The sequence below is a fragment of the Sceloporus occidentalis genome, unplaced genomic scaffold (genome assembly GCF_023333645.1).
Source record: "Sceloporus occidentalis isolate IW3139 unplaced genomic scaffold, rSceOcc1.0.p SCAF_8, whole genome shotgun sequence".
NCBI lineage: Eukaryota > Metazoa > Chordata > Lepidosauria > Squamata > Phrynosomatidae > Sceloporus > Sceloporus occidentalis.
Window position 1 is genome coordinate 7,961,576 of NW_028316988.1, and position 14,647 is coordinate 7,976,222.

Here is a 14,647-nt window from a genome sequence, read left to right on the forward strand (position 1 = left end):
AGGGGAAGAGTATTCAAAAAGTGTCACACACAAAAATTGATAAACAGGTTTCTCAAGTGTCAGAAAATGGCAACCAGGAGACTCCTGAACTGATGAGAATGTTCACAGTTCAGGACTTATTCTGTGCCAGGTTTGCACAGGATGCAGTAAAAGGTACAATAAAATAGCATTTTCTATGCAGAACACAATACATGTGCAAATTTTCTGCAGAGTAAGTCTTGGACTGCGAATAGTCTTTGAACACTGCCCAGTTTAGGAAGATTTTCTCCCTGCGGGAAGAAAATTGCTAAAATGACTTGTTGCCTCCTTTGCGAACAAAATTAATGAGGAATTATGTATCTATTCAGGGAGCAAATAAGTGCTTTCCGGTTATTTTCAACTATGGTTCCATTAATTCCCAATCACTGGCTGACAGATGTTATACAAAACATCTGGAAAGTCGTCTATCCCAATCGAGTTTAATGCTGAGTCTAATCTGACTGGTGGCATCTTTGCAGGGTTTGGGATATGAGTTGCTAACTAATGGGAACAATGACCTTGGAATTTTTAAGACAGATGCTCTAACTACTGTTACAAGCTTTGCCAACAATGTATGAAGCTCCCTTATGCCCAGTAGGACTTTCACCCCGATCTCCACCAATCTGCAGTGGCTTTTCTCTGTTCCTAGTGAAACAGTCCCCAATACTGGCTACATCTTTGATCTTCTGACTCAAGAGTTGGAGATCTTCCCCTCACCTGGTATCTTTCTCCTACCCTTCCCCTCGACTCTTAGCCATGTTGGCTGACACTTCTGAAAGTCAACATCCATAACAATGGGAAATGGAAGACAAAGAGATTCCCTATTCCTGTTCTATGTGAAGAGTTGAGTGCTCTTGAGGAGGCTGGTTTCTTGACCTCAAGGCAGAAATTGGACCTAGACTTGTCCAAGATGTTGCAAAAGAAGCCAGTTCCTCTTTGTGCATTCTTCTGACCTAGTAAGCCACAACCTCTAGGTCTTGCTTACTGAGTACCAAGCAAGACCATGGGAGAGACCCACCTATGAAAAAGGGGAGTACGCACCACATCCAATGACCTTCTCAATTTTGATCCTGGAGGCTTCAATCTCTCGCGTGAACTCATGCACAGCTTGGCAGGGGTCCTCATAGGTATGTGGTTCCACATAGAACTTTGACTCGGGGAACTTCACTGTTGGGGTTCAAAGGGGACAGAAGAGATGGGATCCTTGAAGCAGCCATGCAAGAAGAAGTCCAACTGCTTTGTGGACTGCTAACCCAGAAATTTCTTTTCTTGAGCAGGATGTGCTGTCAAAAGGTTCTTTCCATGTTAACTGACATCTGCTTGCCTCCCCTTTACCCCTGTTGGTTCTCATCATGAGGAGCACCATCTTCCTACCCACACTTCATAAGAAGTGGTGACTCCTGGATTGTGCCCATGTGGCACCCAAACCAATGCGTCAGCTCTGAAACAGCAACACACTTCTGTAGTTTGTCCCCAGAAATAAAAGTGACAGATCTAGAATTGAGCAATGGCATGAATGAGTTCACTCTGCACTCACCCTGTCCATTTTGATAATGCATTTTCTCCTCATCAGAATCCTGGAAAGCCTTGCTGTACCCACAGTGTCTGGCGCATCAGGGAAAAGATACACACATAAACTACTGTTAATAATGTCTTGTTTTCTGTATATGAAAAAACAACATCAACCTGGCTTTAATTGTAAAAAGGGGGAATGTCCTGTTTATAAAGCTTGGACTTCCAGTTGTGACACCGAAGTGAGTGGAGGTGAGAGTGTGAGCTCCATCCTCCAACTTCAACCTCTGTAGGAACCACCTGAGATTTTCAAGAACCAAGCAATATGGTTTTTCTTGCCAAGGTGAAGCATGTATTTGGGGCCTAAGGGGGACTCCATGCTATATCCCCTTCTCCCAAACCCAGTAGTGGAGAAGGGGGAAAGAGAACGAGAAGGTTGGTGTGTGCCTTCAAGTAGTTTCCAACTCATGGTGAACCTAACATGAACCCATCACGGAGTTTTCTTGAAGAAACCCTCCACACCCATCCAGAAACCCGTTGTTGTTGTATGAAGGCCCCACAATGAACCTATCATTGGGTTTTCTTGGCAAGATTTGTTCAAACGGGGTTTGCCATTGCCTTCCTCTACAGCTGAGAGGGTGTGACATGCCCATGGTCACCCAGTTGGCTTCCATGGCCAAGTGGGGATTCAAACCTGGCCAATGTTGGTTGTTCTTAAACAATTTGGAGGATGTAATGGTTTGAGCGTTAGATTATGACTCAGAAGACCAGTGTTCAAACCCCACTCGGACGTGGGAACCCACTTGAGCAGGTCACACTTTCTCAGCCTCAGAGGGAGGCAAAGACCAACCCCCTCTGAACAAATCTTGTCCAGAAAGCCCAGAGACATGTTCATCCTAGGGTCAGCATAAGTCGGAAACAATTTGAAGGCACACAACGACAATGTTGTTCTGGGTGGGAGTGAGGGAATTTCTTAATTTCAGGGGTTGGCATGCTTCATGGGGCTTTGGGGGTCTCCAAAGGGGTGCCAGGTGCTTGGGATCACATGTGGCCCACAGGCTACACTTCCCTCCCCTCATATAAGTGGTTGCATAAAGGTGCCCGCAGCCCCTTATGGACGAGGCAATTTGAAAGAGATCTGCCCCAAGGAGGCAAGCTTACCTCTTCTTGCAAATCAGAAACAAGAGTAGGGTGACAAGGCCACTGATGAGTGTGAGACAGATCCAGACAACTGTGGTGGTGTCATACCGCGGAGCTGCTGGAAGAGGAAGATTGCAGAAGACTCTAAGGGCTGGCCTACACATAAGTGTACTCTGCAAATTCACACATTCACATCAGCATGTCAACATCCACAGTGAGAGCCCTCCATTCTTCTTAGTCCCAGCTAGTGAAGTCATCGGGTTAATTGTTCAACTTAAAGGCAAATCCCACTTGTTCGACCAATCTACTTTAGTTGGGATTTACAGTAGGATTCAGCTTACTGAATCTGGGAGAAAGTGAAATTATGATTTTGGTTCATCCGGACTAGACTTGCAATGATCGAATGCAGGAATAGTTGAATAGTTAACTCATCCTGGATTGGGAAGACATAGCATCCTATCTGAGCCTCCAGCCTTTCCCCACCTATACTGGGGCATGGTCCCCTCTTCTCCCATCTTTGCCTCACTTGCTTTGGCGGTCTCCACTTCCACCGTTTGGCTGAATCGGCCACAGCCAGCAGAGGTGCGTGCTCGGACTTGGAAGACATAGCGAGTCGCAGGCTTCAGGCCGGAAACGGTGGTGCTGTTGCCCTTTGACTTCAAGGTGGAATAGCTCTGCATCTCTTTGTCCTGGGGAAACAGAAGAGAACATGAAACTGAAGCCTTCCTGTGTCCTGTTGTCTGTTTTGTCCAATTCTGGGAAAGATGATCCTGTTTTGGAAAGGATGCAGGCATTCTGCTTCAGGGGCATCATTAGGGGAGTGTGGGAATGAAGACTGCACAAGGTGACACTTTGAGGGGGGGTGCGACTGGAGGTATTGGTTGGGCTGGGTTGTTTTCTGGGTCTGGCCGCTTTGCTAAGAGGCCAGTAAAGGCCTCATTCCTATTACCTTTTGAATCGGGTCATAAATCGGTTTGAACCAATTCAAACGACCCTGGTTCCCATTTAATCCGAATCGCTGAAGCAATTCCAAGAGGGTGGGCCATGCTCTAGACCCATTTAACCCACTTCTTTTTGACCCGGATTTTTGACCCTGATAAATCGATTCAGCACAAGCATGAACCACAAGCGGGTTGGAATCGATTCAAATTTCCCCTTTGGCTGGTTGGAACCGAATCATTTTGAATCAATTCATTCATGAATGGGAACCACACATGGGTTATTTTGGTGCCAGAAAATGACAGAAAATGCGATCCGGGCAAGTGCAGTGTAAGCCACAATCCAATGTTGAATCGATCCATCGATTCGGATTGCACACTGATTTATCTGTAAGTGGGAATGAGGCCCATGAGAGTTTTCTCCCTTTGCTGCAAGGCCAGACCCAAAAAGCCTGTTGAAAAAAGAGAGACGGTATTAAAAATGATCTGTGATGGGTGTCAAATATGTTCTGCTGAAAGCCAGTATAATGTAGTTGAGTGTTGGATCACAACTCTGGGGTTCAAATCCCAGCACAGCCATGGAGACCCACTGGGTGATCCTGGACAAGTCACACTTGCCTGGCCTCAGAGGAAGGCAATAGCAAACCTCCTCTGAACAAACCTTGCCAAGAAAACCTCATTGTAAGTTCTCCTTTGGGTCACCATAAGGTGGAATTGATGTGAAGGTGCAAATAAGAAAACTTACTCTATGCACAGTGAGAGGACACCATTCCCTGATACACCTTCATAGGAAGCTGTCTTATATTGAGTCAGAGTATTGGTCCATCTAACTTGGTCTTGTTAACTCTGAATGGCAGCAATGGCTTTCCAGCAACAGTCTTTCCTAGCTGTTCTTGGTGGGGTTTTTTATCTGAATACCAACCAGGGCAGACCTTCCTTAGCTTCCAAATTCAGAAGCCATCTAATCTGTTCTGGATGGTGCCGCATGGCTCTCCTCCTTAGGTATTCTGCTTAGCTTGCCTTCTCATTTTAATTCAAATAATTTCTAAAATCAATATTGGAATTGGCAAATGCACAGTTTGCCACAGTCTTCGGTTCACGGTTTGGCTGGTTTTCCTTTCAGGCTCCTGGGGGCGTCCCGGTGCCTACAAACATTTATTAAATCACAGCCAGAGGGGATCTTGATGTGATTGCATTAGTATTCCTTTTTAACCCATGATTTAATCAATGCACCTATGTGCATGTGTGCATGAAATCCTGATGCAATTGGATTAAGGTCCCTTTCTGTGTTGTAATCCAATCAGTGCAGATGTGTGCTCCTGTGCATTTCCAATGGCACATGAAAATGCTGCAAGCAGATCAACATGCACACATACAGAGTCTGGAAGAAAGAAGAAGCACTCCTGACCCCGATCTTGCATGAATCTCCCATAAGAAAGGACACATTTGTACATAGGGCACGGATTTGGCTTTGGATACATTTTAATTCTGTTTGTTTGGCTTTGGTTATGCTTTAGCTATTGCATGCCAATTTAGTGGTTGGGTTGCAATCTTTCACATCCTCTACTATTCGGCAAGTGAGATGATAAGAAGGAATCTGATAACCCAATAACCATCATTTCATCTTTATTTTAAAGGACAGATCTCCTTGCGTTACCATTTCCTCCACTTTGGGGATTGTATAGTCCTGGCTTGGAATAGATGGCCCTTGAGGCTCCTTCCAAAATAAAGAAAGAAAGAAAGAAAGGAGAATTATATAACCTTATAGTTCTAAGGTTATATAATTCTCCTTCCTTCCTTCCTTCCTTCCTTCCTTCCTTCCTTCCTTCCTTCATCTGATAACTTATAATTCTAAGGTTATATAATTCTCCTTTCTTTCTTTCTTTCTTTCTTTCTTTCTTTCTTAAGCTTCCTTAGTCTAAGGAGAGGACCTGCCTCTTACTATTGACAAACTGTCTATTTCATTTTCATTTAGTTCCCCACCTCCAAGGTTTCATTTCATTCTGTTTCATTTCTGCATCAAGTTGCATTAAGAAGAAGAAGAAGAAGAAGAAGAAGAGGGGAAAAGGGGAGAAAATCATAGCATTTCTCTTGATTCACATATTTTATGCACTGTTGCATAATATGTCGTTGTATGCAAGCTATTTCTCACTATATAAAGTATTTTAGGGAGTACATTTCTTTTTTAAAAGAATATTTTGTATTCGTGTTTTGTTTGAAGAGCTGCATTGAAAAATTCAGAGAAAAGCAAAATATCAAAGGACAAGCTGCACGGTCAGATCGATAAAGTGTATGAAATTCTCTCTCCGTTCCTATTCATGCAAGCTGTTGTCTAAGAAGCAGAAGAGGAATACAGGAACTAACAGAAAATAAATCAAGCATCCCTGTTATAAAGCTTACAGTAACCAAAGTTTCCAAAAGTTATGGTTTGGAGAGACTTATAGAGATGATGTTATGTTATAAAATCATTTTCCCCTGAAAATTTAAATTATGATTTTGGGGGATTTGGGGGGATTTTGGGGGCGGCAGTCCCAGAACATAACATTTCCAAGCTCTGAAAATAAGCCATAGTGTCCACTATCCAATAAACATAGGCCAAAAGCATTGTGCCACTGCCAATACTAGGGTTCCGGAGCACACAGCAACCGCACACTCCAGAACCCTAACACATCACGGCGGTGGCCTAATAGCAGCCTCCCATCCATACAGGGCCCACCATCTTGACATAAGCGACACGCAGCATACAGATGTCACTGTGCGTTGCTTACGTCAACCGTGTGCCAATGACACACTTGTGGCATGTGCCGGGTGCCTTAGAAAAAAGCAGATTCTTTTTCTTTTGGAGGGACATCACGCGGTTTGGCTGCTGCGGCGTCCCTCCGGAAGAAAAATTTATGCCTCCAGGCCACCTTTTTGGGGTGGCACGTACCGTGCCTAAAATGCCACCAGCTGGCAAAGCTGCCGTTACCTTCTCATAGTACTTGATCTCATATTCCAGAATAATCCCATTCGGCTGCTCTGGTTCCTGCCACAGGAGCGTGATGCTGTTTTGACCAACGTTCTCCTGGTGAATGCCCAGCACTTGCGACGGAGCTGCAGAAACAGTTAAAAAGAAGTATTATGAAAAGGATGCCAAGAAGGGGAGAGAGCATCCGAGAAGACAAAAGGCACGCCTGGGACATGGCCTCCAACTTTGTCAAAACCATTTCCAAGAGTGACTGTGCTGGCAAAGACAAAGATGGTAGCTGAACCTCACCTTGCATTGGGTGCATCTACACTGTCGAAGTAATGCCGTTTGACACCACTTTAGGCACTACTTAATGCGTCACAGATAAACGTTGGATGTTTTGGGTAAACATCTTAGCATGCACTTATGGTTTTTTCAACACGCTTTTAGTAACGGACAAGGCCTTAGGGTTTTTCATTTTTGTCTTTACTGATCTTGGACGTTGCTGTAAATATTTCATGTTGTTTCTGTCTAGGTTGCTCCAAAGAAGGGCATATTTCCGAAACGCATCAGCAAAGTTGTGATAAACAGAGGGACAATGGGGAAAGAGACAATCTCCTCGGTATTCAGTATAAGTTTATTTGGACGTTGACCAGTATAAAATATATAAACAAAATGGACAACCTCCTCTATGACAAAGGTCCTTCAGTATTAAAAACAAATACAGTCTCTCTCTGTTGTTGTTGAATTTAAAGATATAGCCATGTTAGTCTGTAAAATCACTATGTAGAGAGATCTTGGAGCATATTTGGGACTACCTGAAAGGAAGAAGTTGGCAGCATGAGCTTTCATAGACCTCAGTATACTTCCTTAGATGCATTTGAGGAAGTAGACTGAAGTCTACAAAAGTTCATGCTGCCAATTTATCTTCTTGTTGTGCGCCTTCAAGTTACTTCCAATTCATGGCAACCTTATCAAGGGATTGTCAAGGTTCGTGTATTACTTGTTGGAAGAAGTCTTACCAAAGATCCACCAACATAGTATCACACAACTCATAGTTTCATACAGTCCTATGGGCATTTCACCAGCATCGATTTGTACAATCCATAGTACACAAGCAATATATGAAAACAAGCCCAGGTTCACAATACTGATAAACAGAACAGGTTAGATCTGTCTCCTTATATCTGGTCCCTTTTGATTTAGGATTTGTGCATTCAACAGTTGGATGACTCCGCTCCTAATTTGAGATTATTATCTGTGCTCAAATACAGAAGCGTCTTTTCTTTTTCAAATATGCCATCTCTGGAAGAAGGTTGCCTTCAAAGACTTCTCCTTAAACAAAGCTTTTGACCTTACAATTAGGGCGAAACCAAATTTCTTGCATATGTGGTTCTTTTAATCACAATTTTTATGTCAGCGCAAGGGAAGTCTTGTCACTTCCTTTAACAAGGATGTTTCCTGATCGATCAGCTGCATTGATACTTGATGATTATTGTTGTTGTTGTTGTCCTGATAGTGCTAAGGTTAATGTTTCTTTGCCAGTAGCTAAATTGTCAAACATTGCTAATTGAGACTGGACAATTATCACTTGGAAATACAAATTGTTCCTACCGTGGACTACATTTTTTGCTGTATTTTGTGGACAGTTCAATCAGAATTTATTAATCCAGATTGACTGGTGACATTAAAAGATATAGAATTTAGATATGCCAAGTAGGGTACAGCTACAGGAGAGGGGCAAAACTGGCCCTAAATAAATGATCTAATGATTGGGGAGGGTCATCTCCTACCTGCCTGGTTTGTGGTGATGTTGACGGCTGCGAATCTTGGCGGCTCGAGACTGAGGTCAGAGACTCCATTGATGGCCTCCACCCAGAAGGAGTAGTTGGTGTGAGCCAGAAGGTTTCCAACAGCCAGAGAGCCCTGGGCCAAGTTCATCTGCTGGGGCACAAAGCGGATCCCAGCGCCACAGACCTCGCATTGTCCTGAGTCCCATGCACAGCGGCGACAGATGACGTTGTATATGATGTCCGTGCGGCCGCCTTTGTCCTGCGGAGGGGCCCATTCCAGGGTCACGGATGTGCCATTCACGCTGGACATTAGGTTCATGGGAGCTGAGGGGGGACCTGAAGAAGGATAAGAAAAAGGACAGAGTGAGACTGATCTACAGAGGAAGAGCTCCAAGTGACTTCCAAGGGCCATCTAACCAACATCAGCATCACCAACCAGGCCCTTGTTTACATAGGCCAGGATTGACCCTTGGAGTATCCTGCTCCAACCTGTCTCCATTACCTTGGCCTCCATTCCTGTGGTATGGTCACTGTCTGCATGAGTGAGCCACCTGATGTGTCTACTGTCACCACAAGTCACTACTGAGTGTGTCCACCATCATCACAGGTCACCGCAGGTCACTACTGAGCCACCTGGTGTGTCCACCATCACCACAGGTCACTCATGTCTGAGGTCAGAACAAGGCACCCAGTGACAGACCCAAGGCTGGGTGCCTTGATCTGATCTCAGGACAAGTGACCAACAGCAGTTGACTCACAGCCCAGTGGGATGCCCAAACAGACAGACATTGCATGAGATCTTCCCAGAAGATTCAGAGCAACGGGTATATATTTTAAAAATTGTTTCAAGGCTAGTATAATTAAGGAAGTCACAGGTAGGAATCTGCAAGGCCTTAGAAGAATAGTGGAGGACCAGGAGTCTTGGAGATGTCTCATCCACAGGGTCCCCATGAGCTGGAATTGACTCAAGGGTGGTTAACAGCAAATAGACCACTTCAGGTGTGGGATGTCATCTGGACCTCTTGAACCAGAATCATGGTTCAAGACATGCATCATCTGAACAGAATGATGCCTGAATGAGTGAGAAATTGGCCTTTTGGCCCCTGCGGACATGGCCCTGGAGATGTTGCTTAGTTACATATAGGTAATGACGTGTGTGTGTGTGTGTTACTAGGTAGCCAATGTAAAAGATAGGTGATTATTTTTAGGCATAGCCCAACAACTGGATTTGTGGTTGTTTTCCTTACAGGTTGCAACTGAAGAGGACCTGAAATGGTTCCATAATATCATCCTCTACTTATCATTCAGGTAACCTCTTGTTGTTTCATTATCTATTGAATCGCTGGTTGGCTGCTTTTCCTACAATCGGATTTATTCAGCAGCTTAGAAGCTGCACCAATCCGTTGGGACTTTTTGATATTGAGTACATTTTTAATCTGTTGAACAGAGGTGCGGGGGATCAGCTTTTGTACTTTGGACAACCTGCTTCTTCCTAGTTCTGTCACTTATAGAAATGGTTTGTCTTTTTACTTGCACGTGTTAATTGTCATTGTGAAACATAGCAGAAGTTACCTTTTATATGCATTTATGCTTCATTGTTGGAAATGCTGTGAATATTTTGTAGCTTCTACAAAGTATGGACTAACAGCCAAAGTGGAATCACTGGCCAAATGACATAGATTAGAAAGCTGGGCCAAAGCTAACAAAATAAATTTCAACACGGAGAAATGTAAAGTACTGCACTTAGGATGGAAAAATGAAATGCACAGATATAGGATCATGGGGGACACCTGGCTGAATGAAACTACATGTGAAAGGGATCAAGTAGACCATAAGTTGAACATGAGTCAAGAGTGTGATGCGGCAGCTAACAAGGCCAATGCGATATTAGGCTGCATCAATAGAAGTATGGTGTCTATATAAAGGGAAGCAATAGTGCCACTATATTCTGCTCTGGTCAGGCCCCACCTGGAATAATATTGTGTCCAGTTCTGGGCACCACAATTCAAAAGGGATGTGGAGAAACTGGAGTGTATCCAAAGGAGGACAACTAAAATGGTGAAGGGTATGGAAACCATGCCCTATGAGGAACAACTGGGGATGTTTAGCCTGGAGAAGAGAAGGTTAAGAGGTGATATAATAGTTTAAATACTTGAGGAGGGAGCTGACTTGTTTTCTGCTGCTCCAGAGACTAGGACCTGGAGCAATGGATGCAAGCTCCAGGAAAAAAGATTCCACCTCAACATTAGGAGGAACCTCCTGAGAGTAAGGGCTGTTCGACAGTGGAACATATTCCTTCCTCGGAGCGTAGTGGAGTCTCCTTCCTTAGAGGTCTTTAAACAGAGGCTGGATGGCCACCTGTCAATGGGGATGCTTTGATTTAGATTTCCCGCATGGGAGAATGGGGTTGGACTGGGTGGCCCTTGCGGTCTCTTACAACTCTATGATTTATGAGTCTATGAAATCATACAGTACAAAGGGCAGTGCTCTTCTCCAGTACTAAGCTGAAGAGTTGGCGGTGTCAAAGATGACTCCATAGTCATGTGGCCAGCATGACTGAATGGAACGCTGTTACTTTCCCACCAAAGTGGTACCTATATATCTATTTCCATTTTAACATGCTTTCGAACTGCTAGGTTGGCAGAAGCTGGGGCTAGTGATGGGAGCTCACTCCATCACGGAGCGCTTGGGTCTCAAACTGCTAACCTGCCGATCTTCCAATTGTCAGAGTCAGCATCTTAACTATTGAGCCACCACTAAGTCCCCGTGTCACATAAACCTGATAATAATAAAAGCATGTGAGATCTAAGCATGGTTACCTTTTCGGACCCTCCATATCTCTCAGTTGTCCTTGCTTGCAGATTGTGGAGCATTTTCTCTCACTTTGTTTGCTTACTTCTATAAAAAAAAATCCCACCTTGTGCAGCCTAGAATTTGAGAATAGCTGTGCAAAGAGAATTTAGCAAACACAACTGACCTTCGCCCCCAGAGGAAAGCTTGTAAAAACCCCAGTTGACAGGCAAAGAAGAGAAAGAGACAGAAGAGAGAAATAGGACGGCTGGAGACAAGCAGAGTAGCTCCTGGATTGGCAGGTTCCCTGGACAGCTGAAATCTTTCATGAAGCACGCATGCTTTGCATGCACAACTCCACACGTTTACTCCCCGGCACTTCCAGTTTGGGAAAATAATCAGGTAGCAGGTGAATGGAAAGACTTCATTCTGCCTAAGAGCGTAAACTGGGTAACTAAGGGGTCCCCACTGGCTTCACTTTAAACGATGGAGGAGATGCTTGCAAGAGGGTAGATAACACTTTGGATCCTTTCCACCTATTTATACCAGTACTAACTGTGGAAGGCTCCACGTTTGGCGGATAAAGATGTGAAGTCTAAGGCTTTCATGGTCAGCATCTATAGTTTTTTTGTGGGTTGTCCAGGCTATGTGGCCATGTTCTAGAAGAGTGTATTCCTGACGTTTCGCCACCATCTGTGGCTGGCATCTTCAGAGAATATCCCAGAGAAGCCACAGAAGCATCATCTTCGCTGAAGATGCCAGTCACAGCTGCTGGTGATACATCAGATTTAAACTCTTCTAGAACATGGCCACACAGTCCAAAAAGCCCACAAAAAAAACACCATTCAGAACTAGCTGAAACAGAGGTATGGAAATTGGATAGCATAGACTTAGGGTAATAGAGGGAATCCTAAGTCTCCGCTAAAGAGGAAACCGCACAAAGTGGAGTGCGGTTCAGATGGTGTCTGAAGGTGACCCAGTGAGTGGAAGATACACTGCATGTACAAGGAGGCATTTCGGCTGCCATATTGCATTTAGGCCATCATTTTGAAATCAGGTAGATATCATGGTAGACCGAGAGCATTTATTTTCCAAGTCTACAGATATGCTTTGCATGAATGAGAATAGTTCTGATAGGTCAGTGGTTCTCAACCCATGGGTCTCTACCCCTTTAGTGGTCGAATGACCCTTTCACAGGGGTTGCCTAAAACCATTGGAAAACACATATTTCCAATGGTCTTAGGAACTGAGACACCACTTTTTTATGGTTGGGGGTCACCACAACATGAGGAACTGTATTAAAGGGTCACGGCATTAGGAAGGTTGAGAACAACTGAGATAGATAGATAGATAGATAGATAGATAGATAGATAGATAGATAGATAGATGCATGGCAGGGGGCTGGACTGGATGGCCCTTGTGGTCTCTTCCAACTTTTTGATTCTAGATAGATAGATAGATAGATAGATAGATAGATAGATAGATAGATAGATAGATGATAGATTTCACGTGACACCTATCTGTTCCAGCCCCTGTGTTAAAAGATAATGCTGCTTTACTTCTTTATTCTGTCACTGAAAACCTTAATCCCCCTTTTTTGTTGAATCCAGTGCAGGGTGGTGTCTCCAATGTCAGTAGAACATTGAATTAGCTTTAGGCTCAATGTTCTTCCAAATGTGTCCAGGACCATGGATAGCAAAGCAAAGTCAAAGCATGAGTCCTTGTCCATGAATTATGAAGAACCTGGCATATTGCTTTGTGGATATCCTAGGACTGCCCCAGCTCAGAGAGCCACGGTAATGATTCAGCTTTCCATACACGCATGCATAACACATGCAATATACTATTTCAAAGAGGGGGTACATACGTGTGCATGCTGCCGAAGGGAGGTCCTGTGCTGCTCGGTAAAAGCTGCTCTCACAGCGACACACCTGTGCAGCCTGGGTCTCAGAATAGCTGTGGGGAGGGCACTTGGCGCACAGCTGGTCCCCTGGGGAAGACTTGTAAAAGCCCAGTTGGCAGGCTAGAAGAAGAAGGAGAAAGGAGATAAATGAGAAGGCAGAAAGCCCTAAGATAAGACCATTAGCCCCCAGTTCGGTGGGTCCTTGCTTAGCTCCAAAACGGCACAGAACTTCCCTGCAACCATCACACTGTCTGCAGTCACTTGCTCAGATGGATCTTACATCCCTTGGTAATTGCCTCATGTGCAGAATGCATTTTTAACACAGTCTGTAATTTGTGCGTGTCCCCACTGACTAAATCGTGTGTGTGTGTTTCACAGATCCTCACATCTCTCTCTGGCCTCACAAATCTACACGCTAGGTGTGTTGTAGCTCACAAAGTTCTAGATTTTGGAGTACTTCAGATTTTGGAATTCTGGATAAGGGATACCCAGTCTGTATACATAAGGGCACAAATGAGGGCAAATGGGTGGAAATAATGTTCGCAAATTGGGCAAGGCTCACTTCTTCAGCCTAAAAAGGTGCGGATGAGAGACTATAGCATACTACCAACCTTTATAGATTCCTTTTGGCATCTTCCTCACATCCTGCTGAGCGCATACATGGACACATACACCAACACATATTTATATACTAATTCCTGTCTATGTCTATTTTGTTCCCCTAAGCCACCTGAAGCAGGCCACTTCCTAGTCACTTGGCAGGTCCAACATCATAGCTGACCAATGGTGTCACTATGGGAGTGCGACTGGTGTGGACCATACCGGGTGTCACTAGTAGAGGGGACACCAAGCCAGCCCAAGGGCCTCCTCCTTCTCTCGCCCACCTAAATCCTGTTGTAGTTCCAACTAGAGTAGGTCCACCCAACCTCTGCTCCACTCCTCTGTCAAACCACTTCAACCAACCAGAAGTTCTTCCTAAAAACAGAGTGTCTGCGCAGGAGAAAAACCCATAATGGTTTCACAGAATGCAACAAAAGCATAGGGATTCAGAGAAATGCCACAAGCACCCAAGAGAGAGAGGTTTCCACATCCCTGTGCCTGGCCTTCTAATGCATCTCTGTAACCAGCCGCCACCGCCACCTGCCTTGGGACCTGACAGGTTTCATCTCAGCGGAAGCAAAGGATGGAGTGGGAGGGCCCGGCTGAGCCATCTGCAGCCTGGTCCATTTGTCTGCCTCCTCATTCCTCTGGGGACAGGCGAGCATCTGCTAATAAGCTGGTGGGATGGCTGAAATGATAGACGGGCCTGTCTGTCAAAGAGATGATAGTTAAGAGTGAGCCACTCTGCTGGGTACCGGCTCGGAGTTGGGGGGCTGTGCCACGCATATGAAAGCAGCTTGGGGAACGTGAAGGCTATGTTCAATGGAGCTTGGAAGAGTAGCAAAATGCTGGAGGTGCTCATCCCCCTCTCTGGCTGTTCTGAGCTGGAACTGGCCACCTTTCCAGGCCTCCCTGAGACTTTTAAGCACTTGGAGGAACAGGAATGGAATGGAATGGAACGGAATGGAAAGGAATGGAACATGGGGGAAACGTGTGTTACCACACG

At 44.8% G+C, this 14,647-nt stretch overlaps 1 protein-coding gene across 1 annotated transcript in view; it reads right to left on the minus strand.

Annotated features, from left to right (window-relative positions):
• Positions 1 to 14,647, minus strand: part of LOC149307763 (ephrin type-A receptor 8-like) — a 62,499-nt gene that overhangs the window by 12,339 nt on the left and 35,513 nt on the right. The window contains exons 4-10 of the mRNA XM_089534396.1: positions 13,006 to 13,161; positions 8,349 to 8,684; positions 6,577 to 6,701; positions 3,197 to 3,359; positions 2,692 to 2,788; positions 1,556 to 1,623; positions 1,060 to 1,185 (exon numbers count right to left, since the gene is read on the minus strand). Coding sequence (XP_089390522.1) covers positions 1,060 to 1,185; positions 1,556 to 1,623; positions 2,692 to 2,788; positions 3,197 to 3,359; positions 6,577 to 6,701; positions 8,349 to 8,684; positions 13,006 to 13,161 — 1,071 coding nt within the window. The remainder of the gene's footprint in view (positions 1 to 1,059; positions 1,186 to 1,555; positions 1,624 to 2,691; positions 2,789 to 3,196; positions 3,360 to 6,576; positions 6,702 to 8,348; positions 8,685 to 13,005; positions 13,162 to 14,647) is intronic.